The sequence below is a fragment of the Spea bombifrons genome, chromosome 6 (genome assembly GCF_027358695.1).
Source record: "Spea bombifrons isolate aSpeBom1 chromosome 6, aSpeBom1.2.pri, whole genome shotgun sequence".
Lineage (NCBI taxonomy): Eukaryota > Metazoa > Chordata > Amphibia > Anura > Pelobatidae > Spea > Spea bombifrons.
This window is the reverse complement of record NC_071092.1, coordinates 1,832,821-1,847,568: the sequence shown is the minus strand read 5'-3', so window position 1 is coordinate 1,847,568 and position 14,748 is coordinate 1,832,821. Positions and strand designations below refer to the sequence as shown.

At 41.1% G+C, this 14,748-nt stretch overlaps 1 protein-coding gene across 1 annotated transcript; it reads left to right on the top strand.

Moving 5' to 3' along the window:
• Positions 1 to 315: 315 nt before the first annotated feature.
• On the top strand, positions 316 to 1,852 carry HESX1 (HESX homeobox 1). The gene is made up of 4 exons (XM_053469597.1): positions 316 to 511; positions 906 to 1,108; positions 1,439 to 1,540; positions 1,754 to 1,852. The coding sequence occupies exons 1-4, from the start codon at positions 316 to 318 to the stop codon at positions 1,850 to 1,852; spliced, it is 600 nt and encodes a 199-aa protein (XP_053325572.1).
• Positions 1,853 to 14,748: the final 12,896 nt, after the last annotated feature.

Below are 14,748 nucleotides of genomic sequence, written 5' to 3'. Positions count from 1 at the left end.
AGTTACGAGCCCGAGCTGAACCTCCTTGGAGAAAGTAAAGTTGATGTTCTGGTTTGGGGAGATAAGACTTTGTCCCACTTTGTGACTTCCCCCAGCCTCCCCATTAGCCGCTAATTACTTGCCAAACAAATAAACAATTAACTCGGCCGTGCCTCTTGGTGGGAGAATCTTCATTGAGATGCTAAAACTTTGTAATGAAAGATTTAATTAATGACGTCGTAGAGCCGGCCCCCTTGTCAACGCGGCTATAAGGAGGGTCGCAGGCGAGGGAAAGCCCCAGCCATCACCAGCGAAGGGACGAGCCAGGCGAGGACGATGACGAGCGCAACTTTGTGTCAGGTCGGCCCGGCGGTGCCAGCCAATCTCCAGAAAGGGGCTCGTTTAGTCGACGTCAAACCCGCAAAGTGCTCGTTTTCCATCGAACGCATTTTGGGACTGGACAAAGCCAAGGATATTTCTCCAACGGCCAACAAACATTACAGGCCGTGGATGGATCAATACAATAATCAAGGTATTTCACCCAAAAACTGGAATGGTGTTTGGATGGCGGAACGTTCAGCGCTCGCCGCTGGGCTGTTATACAGCAGGACAGATAAGATAACGTTCTAAGGACTATAGATGATGACATCTAGATTATAATTTTCACCTTTTATCGCTAAAAAGGTTGGGAGGGGACTAAAAACCTAATTATTCCTTCATTTTAGGAGACCACGTTGGGTCTGTGGCTCGCATAGATTTTTGTTACTTTTATTTGGGGTTCTTTTATTTGTTCTCTGCGGTGATTTGTTGTTTGTTTTGTTAGTTTTGTTTTTTTCTCCCCTATAATATTATCTTCATTATTGGTTTTTCTCGTGGGCTTTTTCACGGCGTTTCTGAAATAATCATTCCGTTTCTTCCCGCCGTAGCCGCATTCGATGGCCGCCTTTGGAAGCTACCTATGGTCACCTATGAGCTACCGATGCAAGTCGGCGCGGCGCGCGCTTCACTGGAACAAGAAAGCAAAGCCCGATACGAAAAATGCTGCGCCGGTGAAGAACGCCTGACGTATAAACGGGAGCTGAGCTGGTACCGGGGCCGGAGACCGAGGACGGCTTTCACCAGAAGCCAAGTAAGTGGCGGCTAAAAGAGTCCCTTACAAAAAAATCCAATAATTACACAAATATTTGGTTATTACTTTTTTAAAATAAATATTTACCCAGACCCAGATAATTTCACTCTTTCTGGATCTCTAGTAAAGCAAATAAAAATCACCATTTTTACTAAGTCCCTATCTCTCTGGGATCTTTCATCCATAGCCATTTCTACCCCTTTTTTCCCCCAAAACTTTATTTTCAAATATTCCTAATATTCCCGTTGTTTTTTTCCCTGTAATATTCTTGGTTTGATATAAAATACAGAAAATTAAAAAGAAATAAATGTGTTTTTATTTTTCTTACAGATCGAAATTCTGGAAAATGTTTTCAGAGTGAATTCCTACCCGGGGATTGATATAAGAGAGGAACTCGCAAACAAACTTGCGTTAGATGAAGACAGAATCCAGGTATTGAATGGTTAATAAATGAATACGTAGAAGATTATATATATATAAATATACAAAATCATTTACTAATACTAATAATATTTACTATATAATTACTATAATAATTACTGAAATTAAGCCGGTTTTGTCTAATTCCTTGATACAATTCTGCATTAAAAAACTACAACTCTTAAAACATCGAGCTTTAATGGTTTTTTTTTCTTTTTATTTCAGATTTGGTTTCAAAATCGCCGCGCGAAACTGAAAAGGTCCCGCCGCGAGTCGCAGTTTCTAATGGTCAAAGACTCTTTAACTCCAAACGTTCAGGAATGAGAAGAAGTCTTTAAAGTTTCACTTTTGACTGTAAAGCAAAGCGTTTTTTTTTTTATTTTTATTAAATATATATGTAAAAAAAAGCAAATTTAATGTTTTTTGTTTTGCCAAATCTGTTTCATAAAATAAGTGTTCGCCGGACCTTTCGGGAATTTATTGTGAAATATTTTATTTGTCTGAAATGCTCGAAAAACTGTAAATATTTTTTTTTTCTGTAATATAATTGTTTATGCACTTTTTGTAAATATTATTTCTTAAATAAATATTAATATTTTTCATGAACAAATTGTTTTCTTGATATGGAAATTCTGTCTCTCCATGATCATTATGTTCCAAAAATGGGATACCACTAAATTAGAGGGTTTTTGCTAAGCTTCATTGCGAATATTCTGAGCCTGCTTGAACACAGGTGGATTGGGCAGTTTGGCTAGGACATCTTAGCTAAAGCTTATTTGGGATTTGCGTCTGGACAAACTGTGGGCCAAAACAAGTAAGGGATGATGGGAATTGTATTCCAACAACAAGAAAGTTAAAACACTATGTGCAGAAAAAACACCTCCCATTATAAGTAAAAATCTGTCAAAATATGGATTTTGTGGAAAATTTATTTAGGGTGTTGAGATTACGTAAATAATAAAACTTCTCTCATCTTCTCCAAATGGAGTAACAGAAAGGCAAGAAAGGGGCAGACAACATGCTCGGTGTGCATTATACATTATGACAAACACCTAAAGGATCCAGTATTAGTGTAAGTGCTGCCTAAAACCCTTCTTTCTCTGACATCTCTGAAATCTCCAAAAAGGGAAGAAAAGAGGACTTAACTTCAGATAGTGGGCAAAATCTTTCTGGAGGCCCTTTGGGCCATCCCTGCCCCCGCCATCGCTGTAAGCCCCCGGCCGGTGGAGGAATACGGAGGCGATGTGTGACTCTCTGTTTGTACGAGCTTGTAATGAGTGTAATGAGTGTTGAAGAAGTGCTATAAGTATAATGTATGCAGCGATGGAGATAAACGAAGAAACAGAGATAAGAGCAGGGATCGCTAATCTCTGGGCAATTACCTGCTTTGCTTGAGTCGCCTTCATTATGAGCTTGGGAGAGAGGACAGGCAGGACTTCTCAAACATCTTGGGCCCTCTGGACCCCTTTTACAAACTGTCAGAATGTGACAGGTCCATATCTACCCCTACAGCAGCTTCCTTATCGTATATAATAGAATGACCCCCCCCCACAGTATCTTCCTTATCGTGTATAATAGAATGACCCCCCCCCACAGTATCTTCCTTATCATATATAATAGAATGACCCCCCCACAGTATCTTCCTTATCATATATAATAGAATGACCCCCCCACAGTATCTTCCTTATCGTATATAATAGAATGACCCCCCCCACAGTATCTTCCTTATCGTATATAATAGAAAGCACCCCCTACAGCAAACTTCGTATTGTATATAATAGAATGTCCCCCCTTCAGCAGATCAATTAGCCTTTTAAACTTAAACTTGGATCAGCAAACACAACGTGCCATCGGAACACAGGAGTGATGGGAGTGATAAAGGGCCATTGGAAGACAGGAGTGATGGGAGTGATAAAGGGCCATTGGAACCCAGGAGTGATGGGAGTGATAAAGGGCCATTGGAACACAGGAGTGATGGGAGTGATAAAGGGCCATTGGAACACAGGAGTGATGGGAGTGATAAAGGGCCATTGGAAGACAGGAGTGATGGGAGTGATAAAGGGCCATTGGAACACAGGGGTGATGGGAGTGATAAAGGGCCATTGGAACACAGGGGTGATGGGAGTGATAAAGGGCCATTGGAACACAGGAGTGATGGGAGTGATAAAGGGCCGTTGGAACACGGGAGTGATGGGAGTGATAAAGGGCCGTTGGAACACAGGAGTGATGGGAGTGATAAAGGGCCGTTGGAACACAGGAGTGATGGGAGGGCCTCTGTACGCCTATGAAGATATTCCATTAACCCCCTCTGCGCTGGATTTCTGATCCATTTCATGTTATTTTAATGGCCAAAATCTGTCCAGCTCCTTGGGTTTATTCGGCGTTATCGTTAGATATATATTTGTTATAACGTCTCCTTCTATACTGAAGGCCGTTCTGCTTTAATATGAAGAGCAATCCGTTCGCTGGGTAAATATGGATTCAGCAGGTTTTGGCACAAAGGACGCACCACAAAGCCCCACATTGTGCGTTGTTCCAAAATGCAATTAACAAGAAGGGTTAATGTGATTTTAGACAATAATAGTGAAATACGTTGGGCTGGGAGGGCCGTCGCCGGGCCGCCCCTGAAGCCCCTTCGGTAACGATCTTCTCCTGTTTGCCTCTGACAGGGTTATTTGGACTCGGCGATGTCGGTGACACAATGCGGGGTCCTTCCCAATTAGTTCTTTAAACGGTCGCCGGCATTAGGGCAAAATGCCAGGGAGCTCATTACATGAAATAACCACTTTAGCTCGGAGCTGCCGAGACGAGATAAAGACTCGCGTGACGTCCCTGTGACTTTGCGTATTCCCAAATTTTCCCAAGTCCTGCATGGAACTTAATAAGTTTTTAGGTTTGCAATTTTTTTTTTTAGCGCCACCCTTTAACATTTACGGTCGGTTTAGCAGACATGCAAATATTAAGCGGGGGCTCTTTGAAACTATGTATCGATCTATACATTATGCATAGATCGACGATTGTCTATCACCGGTTACATCTGCATGTAGGTAGGATTTAGAGGCACACAATGAACAGACATTAAAAAAAAATCCTTATTAATCTATACATTTACTAGGCGTTTGGTGCCGAAGGAGCGCAAGGTATAGATCAAATGTAAATTCTATATAGTATAGGCAAAGGGGGAGCTACTTTACAGCTAGGGGAGGCCAGCACAGCGAGAACCGAGGAAACGGCTTGGGCTAGAAAGCAGAACGTCTGGCATTATGTCCAGGTCTCCATAACTCGGAGGCAGTTAAATGTCTTTGCAGCTAAATATCTCGGGGTAAATGAACCGCGGTGTTGTTCTGGTGACGAGGTACATTTAAGTTTTGGTCGGCGTCCAGCGGGATACATTCCTGAAGTCTTACTCACTTTCCCTGATCAGCAGGTCTTGGAGAACGAGCCGCGGTTTTTGAAGAAGAAGAAAAAAAAACTCGCTCCATTATCCAACCCGGCAACTTTATCCGGGGTAAAAATGCTGCTAATTAATCTGTCACCAAATACAAACCGATAGGGCGAAGCGCAGACAGATACCCCCCGCTCCGTACCCTGCTGACACATTCAATGTTTGCGTTTCCTAATTCATTCGCCCAAAAAAAAAAAAAAGCCGTCCAAATGGAAATCTGACTTATATTAAGCAGCGTACACAACGAGAGACGTGTTAATTCCGAGAAACAAAGGAAATGTGTTGTCCGTGCCAAACCCGCGTTAATATTTGGAACTTTATCTGAGGGTCAAATAGGGTTCTGAACCAGGAGCGCGCGGGGCGAAGATTTCCGGTTACAGCATAAAAGCTCAATTAGTCATTTTTATTGATTTTATACAGATTATAGATTCTATAGATTTCTATATAATATATGGAGCGGATCACATAAAAAAAAGCCCATCTGTAGTGAAGCCTTAAACGGAATCTAAAATTTCTGCCAATTTATTGCATGCATAAAAAAATCCCCCAAAATGTCACCAAGTCTATTAAAATTCCCTCCTCTCTGTAAATCCTTATAGGCACATTTCATACCCTGATAATCCGCTGTTAATGCCCCCGTATCCATGTAGGATATCACCTGGTCGAGTATCATAATACTATCAAACTTAGCCAAATGTCGGATAAACTTTTGCGATCGCGCAGGTCGTCCTCTTCAAATACTGAGCAGAAGATCTCCAAGACGAGGAGGATTCCCAGACCGGTTACATCGTATCCCAAATGCCAGCCCCCTGCCATGCTATGGGGGTTGGCACAATTGGCAGAAGTTAGGGTTACTACCTATCCCTGCGGGTAATAAAGGTGGTGCTAATCCTCTATGACTCAATCTGCGTTGTGACGATTGGTGGCAGAAGTGGGATACTAATGAGTTCTGCTGCTGGTTGAAGTCCGGAGAATTTACGGTTATTGCTGTTTTACCCTGAATTGTCACATTTTTATCGCAAAATAAAGAAGCAGAGGCTCAGCACTCAAGTGGTAAAGTGAGTTTATTTCACACAGGCAACGTTTCGACACACAGGTCTTTCTGAAGGCTTGGCAAAACATCTTCTTCTTCTTTTAATTATTACTATTATTATTTTTATTATTATTGTTAATAATATTATTAAAAAACAGGAAAACTCTCTTTTAATTAAAAAAAATAAATTATTAGGTTTTAGGGTTAAAAAGACGTTAAAGGTTTGGGAGAATAATGAATATGCTATTTAAAACACTTTTTTTCTTAAATATGAAGTCATTTTGGCCTCCTGAGCATCGTGAAAGTATGGAATATAAAAGATATCTTTTTATAACCTTTTAGCCTTAATACGGTCCATTTGCTAGGATAACTGCGAGCGATACATCGGATAAGGATAGATAGATAGATAGATAGATAGATAGATAGATAGATAGATAGATAGATAGATTGATAGATAGATAGATAGATAGATAGATAGATAGATAGATAGATGATAGATAGATAGATAGATAGATAGATAGATAGATGATAGATAGATAGATAGATAGATAGATAGATAGATAGATAGTTGGATAGATAGATAGATAGATAGATAGTTGGATAGATAGATAGATAGATGGATAGATAGATGGATAGATAGATAGATAGATAGATAGATAGATAGTTGGATAGATAGATAGATAGATAGATAGATAGATGATTAGATAGATGGATAGATGGATAGATAGATGGATAGATAGATAGATAGATGGATAGATAGATAGATTGATAGATAGATAGATGGATAGATGATAGATAGATAGATGGATAGATAGATAGATAGATAGATAGATAGATAGATAGATAGATAATGGATGGATAGATAGATAGATGGATAGATAGATAGATGGATAGATGGATAGATAGATAGATAGATAGATGGATAGATGATAGATAGATAGATGGATAGATAGATAGATAGATAGATAGATAGATAGACGGATAGATAGATTTTTTTTTAAATGTTCCTTTAAGTTAAATGAAGGGGGGACGGGATAATCACATGGACTGGGGTGGAAAAGTATATACATTGTAGCAGGATTAGGGATTGGGGAAACCTCAGGAAGATGGAGTTAGAATTAAAATCTGCGTCCGTTGTGTGAGGATTGCGTTCGTTTAACCCATTTGCAGGTAATTCCAATCTATTGTTCACCTTAATACCGAGAAACAAAACTCTCACAATAGAAGCCGATCCTCCTAATCCAGTCAGGGAAAATCTGCTTTAGGATTTCACTATTAACTGGCAACTGTAAAAATAAGGGCTAATTCGGCCCCAGCGGAGGCAGAATGACAAAGACTCTTACCCCGGAGAATGGACCGTAACGCCATCATCTCCGGTGGCCAAATGTCAATTAGGGAGGGACTTTCATCAACATCTAAATGGCTCCAATTTTAATCTTATTGTTTTTCTCGGTCAGGTCCCATGCGTCTCAACAAAAAGCTTAGTGTCTCTCCGCGGTTTAACTAACAAAATATATTTTACCCCATTTAGAAGCAAATTACGGTATCAGCGAGATGGCAGCAGGTTAAGTACGTCGGCACCTGAAACGGTGTCATTAAATATAAAAAAAACATAAAAAATGAAACATTATTGTGTATCGGTAACGAAAACCATCTTCAAAATGCATGAAACTGAATTTCCCGTTGTGCAGCGCTATAAAAAACAATAAATAATAATAATAATAATTCCCAGCGCTAGAAACTATTAATTATAGTAAAGCAAAAAAGTGACAAACTTTGTAACAAAATGACTTATTTAGAATGTTTTAAAGAAAAAAAATACAATTACACTCAGAATTTGTTTTCTTTTTACCCAGAAAATGATGTGGCCTAAAAATAAATAAATAAATAAATAATAAAAATAATAATAACAATAATAATCAGTAAAAATAACTATTATATATATGATAATAAATAAAAACTATAATAAACAAACATAAAAATAATAAGTATAGTAACAAAGGTTTTGTACCATAAATGAATGGATTGATTAGATACACAGATAGGCGAGAGATCCCAAGCACCCAAAATAATTTCGTGAGCTCAATAAATGCCCAAGGGAGGGTTTTTTTTACAGTAATTTGGCAGAACCCTTAATGAAACTTTCTGTCTCGGGTTTAGAAGTCCTCTGGAATTATCTGGAGTCTTATAACCAAGGATAAATCCCACTTGATCTGGACGGATTATTCGCTTTGGAATTACCTACAATCCAGAATGTCTTTATTTCTGAAATGGGTTCCTGATTTGGATCCAGATCGGTTCTAGAGTAGCGTTGGAGATACTGCGTCCAGGGGGTGCGGAATTACTTCATTATTATAAATTCACCGAAACCGGTCAGTTCCAACGGTCTAATTGCCCTCATTTCTACGGCGGGAGGTGATAGCGATCTCCCTGGATATTCAAGATTTCTGTCTGAGACAACGTTACAAAAATGCGACAAAAACAACAACAATTATTACAGAAAGAATTTCAAGAAATACTTCATCTTCGGAGTCGCGTCGGGAGAGGCAGGGTTTTTGTAATGTTTTTGTTTTTCTGTTCCAAAAAACACCATTTTTTTAGCATCCGAGAATCACATGGAATAATTATGCCCAAAAAGGTGAAGAAGCAGCATCTAAACCTGAATTCTTACAAAGTATCTTTTTTGGGGACGCTTATATATTTTTCTAACAGCGTGGCTGCAAAGTATGTACAATTAGTTACAGAATACGACGTTTACAGAAATGATATAACAATAAAAATGACCGCCAGCTTCCCAAATCCCGCTCAATGAATGCAATTTCTATATTTATACAATAATGACCATAATTACTGAAGAAAGGCCTACCGAGGCCACGCGTTTCCCGTAGTAACGGATCATATTCTTCGCCCCCAAACCGTATAGATTTAAACAGAGAAATCTGACGTCCTGAAGTTCATGCAGAACCTCCACCCCTCCCACAGCTGAAATGGGTATCGGTGTAACGGAGGGGGGCATTTAGAGGAAGAAGAATATTGGGGTTTATTTACCCCGTTTAATTTATAAAGCCGGTTCCTGCTGTTTCTATACACATTATCGGGGCTTTTAGGGCTGTAGAACCCTGCGATCCCCTCATACCCCGCAAACATTCCGACCTCCTAGAAATGAGGGGCAACAGGGGAGGAAAGAGGGGCATCAGGGGGGGAGAGAGGGCATCGGGGGAGGAGAGGGGGCACAAGGGATGAAAAGAAGGGCATTAGGGGAGAAGAGAGGGGCATCTGAGGAGGGGAGAGGGGCATTGGAGGGAGCTGAGGGGTTATCAGAGGAGGAAAGAAAGGCATCAGGGGAGGAGAGAGGGGAATGAGGGGAGAAGAGGGGAACGCAGGGGATGGAAAGAAGGGCATTAGTGGAGAAGAGAGGGTTTTGGGACAAGGACTGAACAAACTAAACAGAGATACTTGGGAGGTATGGAATTCTGTATTTTTGAAACATTATAGCGAGTATAGAATTACCCGGGGCAGATCGGCCGTATATATTATATTATATATATCATATACGGGGGCTGCGCTCGCTCTGTGCCCCCCGGCTGGGGCTAATTTGCCGGAGAGGAGTCTCGCATCCTTCGGCCTCAGGCCTTACAAAGCATGTTGGATAATTTGCAGCGTTTGGTAAAAGAACTCCCCTGTCGTGACTAATTAACTCTAAACACAGGACAAAAACGGCATTATTTGGGGCTATAACAACACGCCCGGGGCAACAACAGAGCCTTTAAGTGTCAGTTTCTCTGCGGCGGAACCAGCGAGCGGACGCAACGCGCAAAAAAGGATCTTTACGTTAACCAATCAGACGCAGAAAAACTATCTGTGTGACGAATTCTCATTGAAACATTTTTAATGTATTTTAAACCTTCATGCCACGTAGTTTGTAATGTTAAAGAGACATAAAGATACAAACCTCCCTGGCTCTTATGCCCAGAGTCCTGCGCCGGTTATACAATAAACAGAAAAAATGTGAGCTATAAAGTCATCTGAGCTTTCAGGACCTCAGAGGTCCCCTCTTCAGCTACATTTTTCTCTTTGCACGGAGAGGAGGCCATCGCGAAGTTTACGTAACGCTTGTTTCTTATTTAAGACTCACATGAATTGCCCCGGGGCTGTTGTGAGCCGTGCGTTGTGTATTAGGACTTTACCTAGTAGAGAGCTAGCTCTTGAGCCCATTCAGTAGGTGCAGGATTTAATCACAAACCTTTTGTTTATATATTTACAATTACAACCCAACATTAGCAAGTAATGACAATGGCTCTTTGTCTTGGCGCACACAGCTAATGTCTTTTTCAAGCTTAGAGGCTCAGACCGGGAGATTAACCTGCGAGGTGCGGCCCCCGTAATCCCCCCGTAATCCAGGTAGACAAAGTGGCCGCTTTAATCCAATCCGCATCCCCGAAACACCAGGAATATCGCACGCCGGCGAAGATGAACCCGGAAATCCTGACTACCAAAGCGGGGGTCGTTCTGGATAAGGAGCCGTTTAGGAGTTAGGTGCTCATTATGGAAAGACGCCTTCTGTTTCCATGGGAACTGCTCCACAAGTAGATGTTTGCCCCAGGGATACTCTTTATTAACCCCCTAGAGTTATGGATTTTATGCAGCCAAATTGATACATTTTTACAGGTCAGATCAGGGGGGCTTCTATGACCTGATGGATCCCACGATGGTTCCAGGGGGTCCCCTCTATGAGCAATAATGTATCATCTCACGTAGAATACTCAGGTCGCACTCTTTTAAGGGTTAACATGACCTCTGTGCACGTGGGTATTATTACTGGCACATTAAGCTAGTGCCCGGTGGGCCAGGAGGACCGCATACTTACCCATAATGCCACTTCAGTGAGCGGCTGCCAGCTGGACATGCGCGGTGTAAGATGGTTTGGTGGCTGCTGGCCTTAAAGTGCCAGGGCCACTTAGTCACCCAAATCTGGCCTTCTGCATCCGATACCCAGGACAACCAACCCCAACAGACGGTTGCCGGGTCCACGCTCTTCATATAGACAGAAAATGAACATTTTTCCCACGGGGGGAGAGAAACGCTAAACGGGGATTTCACGGCATTTTAAAATTACATTTCATTTTCAAAAATATCATTATTGTTATTATTATTGTTTTTGTTATTGTTATTATTATTATTATTATTATCATAACATCTCACAAGAGATGGGAAAACAAGGCACCATCACATGGTGTTGGGTGAGGATCTTCTGGCCGGGCAGGGAAATAGCCCCCTCTGCTGGTGAATTAAAGGGGAGGAATAAGGGTTTTTTTCCTTTAAATACAGGGTCCCATCCATACATTTGCAGGGTTAGATGATGGAGGGCATATGCAGGAGTTACTTTGCTTGTCAGCTTGAATGAAAATGAAGATTTTTGGGGAGGGGGAATTCTTGTGGGCTTCATCTTAAATGATATTCTATTCCATAAATTGTGTTTATTTTTGGTGAAAACATCTGTCCGGCTTGGTTAAACTGCATAATGGAAAATCCTTCTTATGGTCATATTTTCTGTGATCCCCGAGGTCACAAAGTCATTAAAATAAAATCAGAATCAAAAAAATATTCCAAAAAGGGCAGAAACTGAGAAAAGCAGTTGCGCAATGCACAGAGTGACCTGTAGGTGGCGCTCAGACCCCAGATCCAGTGTCATAAACTTATTATTACAGAGGGAAGGGTTCATTACTGTGTGTCTGGGGCTGCCCCAGTACTCTCCCAGTACTCTCCCAGTACTCTCCCAGTACTCTCCCAGAACTCTCCCAGTACTCTCCCAGTACTCTCCCAGAACTCTCCCAGTACTCTCCCAGTACTCTCCCAGTACTCTCCCAGTACTCCCCCAGTACTCCCCCAGTACTCTCCCAGTACTCTCTCAGAACTCCTCCAGTACTCTCCCAGTACTCTCCCAGAACTCTCCCAGAACTCCTCCAGTACTCTCCCAGTACTCTCCCAGAACTCTCACAGTACTCTCCCAGTACTCTCCCAGTACTCTCCCAGTACTCTCTCAGAACTCTCCCAGAACTCTCCCAGTACTCTCCCAGAACTCTCCCAGTACTCTCCCAGTACTCTCCCAGTACTCTCCCAGAACTCTCCCAGAACTCTCCCAATACTCTCCCAGTACTCCCCCAGTACTCTCCCAGTACTCTCCCAGTTACTAAGTGGTTTTCACTGGGATTTGGATCGGCGGCAGGCAGGTGCGGGGAGGCCCAGTGGGCTCTTTATCCAAACGGCTGCCATCAGGATCTGTTTGGCTTGAAACCCGAGCTTCCTGCTCTATGCCCCAATCTCTCAATCCTCAGCACCCTGTGTGGTCTCCGGAGTTTATCCTCTCCCAGCTAAATGCATTAGATTATAATACCCTCCAACAGCCCCTGTTTAGTTTGGCCAGTCCCTCTTTGTGCTCCGAATCCCTCTGCCCCTTTCACTTCCCCCCGATGCCCCTCTTTCCTCCCTCTCTGATGCCCTCTCCCCTCCCCTGATGCCCCTCTTTCCTCAGAATGTTAGCTGGGTATGAGGGGATCGCAGGGTTCTAACGTCCTAAAAGCCCCGATAATGTGTATAGAAACTGCAGGAAATGGCTTTATAAATTAAACGGGGTAAATAAACCCCATTATTCTTCTAAATGCCCCTAACAGTTACACAAATACCCAGCGAGAAGAGAGACAGGGAGAGAGAGAGAGAGAGAGAGAGAGAGAGAGAAAGAGGATGAGAGAGACATTTAAATACATAAAGGGATTTAACAAAGGACTGGAGGGAAGTTTATTTCAAAGGAGGAGAAAGGTTTACCGAGATGGTGGTAGATAAGTGGAACAGCCTCCCAGCAGAAGTGGTAGAGGGTAATACAGTGAGGGGTATTAAACATGCATGGGATAGACATACGGCTCCTGAATCTAAGACGAGACCAACGACTGATTACGTTTTACAGAAGGAGAAGTGGGTGACGAGACAGGCAGTGATAAGACTGCTCCGTGACGCAGCGTGTGGATGAATGAGTGAATTGAGCCGCAGGGATTTTCAGTTCCGTGCCCCTCAGGTAAAAGAAATGTTGGATTTTTAGGTAAATAGTTAAATACCCCATTCTCGTAACCCTAGCCACGCATGTATTACTGCAGTTACCGGCCAATTATTAAAAAATGTGACTTACAAACTAATTATGTAAAAAGTCAGAGATGAGTAAAGGCAGGAGGAGCGGAAGTGCCTGCCATGGGGGACCTTATATATATTATTATTATTATATATATTATTATTATTATTACATATATTATTATTATTATTATATATATTATTATTATTATATATATTATTATTACTATATATATTATTATTATTATTATTACATATATTATTATTATTATTATATATATTATTATATATATTATTATTATTACATATATTATTATTATTATATATATTATTATTACTATATATATTATTATTATTATTATATTTATTATATTTATTATTATATATATTATTATTATTATTACATATATTATTATTATTATTATTACATATATTATTATTATTATATATATTATTATTATTATTATATATTATTATTATTATTATATATATTATTATTATTATTATATATTATTATTATATTATTATTATTATTATATCATGTATTATTTTTTAAATGTATATATAGAATCATTATATATACATGTATATTATTATTATTATTATTATTATTATTAATATTATTATTGTTTTTATAGCACCATCATATTCCACAGCGATGTACAAAGGGGTACACACACAGTACTAGTGCATGTTTAATACCCTCACTGTATTAGCCTCTACCACTTCTGCTGGAAGGCTGTTCCACTTATCTACCACCCTCTCAGTAAAGTACGGTATATCAAAATGACTCCATCATTTGGGAGAGGGTTTAGTGGACTCTCATTGGCTGTCTCTCATCTGGTGGAGTGTGTGGGGGGGTCAAGTTACCTAAACAGAACCCCAAGTTGTTGTGTGCGTAACAGCAGCCCCTGATTAGGAATTAAAATTTAAGATAAAATGCAAAAACTCATGTAAATTAAAAAAAATGTGTTAAAAATAAATGAATCTGATCTCTAGGCTGCTTCTGCCTGGAGGCGGATCTCAGCTTCTGTTTGCACAAACTTCCAGGACACTCAATAAATGTTACATTTTAAGTTTATTATACAAAACTGATTATGATAAAACAGACATAAACCTGTTTAAGCAGGAATACATAGATCAGTAACAATAAATGTTACATTTGTCACGTGAGGGCACTTAAGGGTTTGGGAGGAGGGGGTATTCTGTCCTGCTAGGAAATTCTATGCATGAATGCAGGGCAGGGAGGAGGGGCAGGGGCACTCAGGGGCAAGGGCAGGTAGGAGGGGCACTCAGGGGCAGGTAGGAGGGGCACTCAGGGGCAGGTAGGAGGGGCACTCAGGGGCAAGGGCAGGTAGGAGGTGCACTCAGGGGCAGGTAGGAGGGGCACTCAGGGGCAGGTAGGAGGGGCACTCAGGGGCAAGGGCAGGTAGGAGGTGCACTCAGGGGCAGGTAGGAGGGGCACTCAGGGGCAAGTAGGAGGGTCACTCAGGGGCAGGTAGGAGGGTCACTCAGGGGCAGGTAGGAGGGGCACTCAGGGGCAAGTACTTGACATAGGAAATGCCTATTGTTTGTTGTGTCAATCAGAGTGAAGGTGAGAGCAGCTCATCCCTCTCAGGAAGT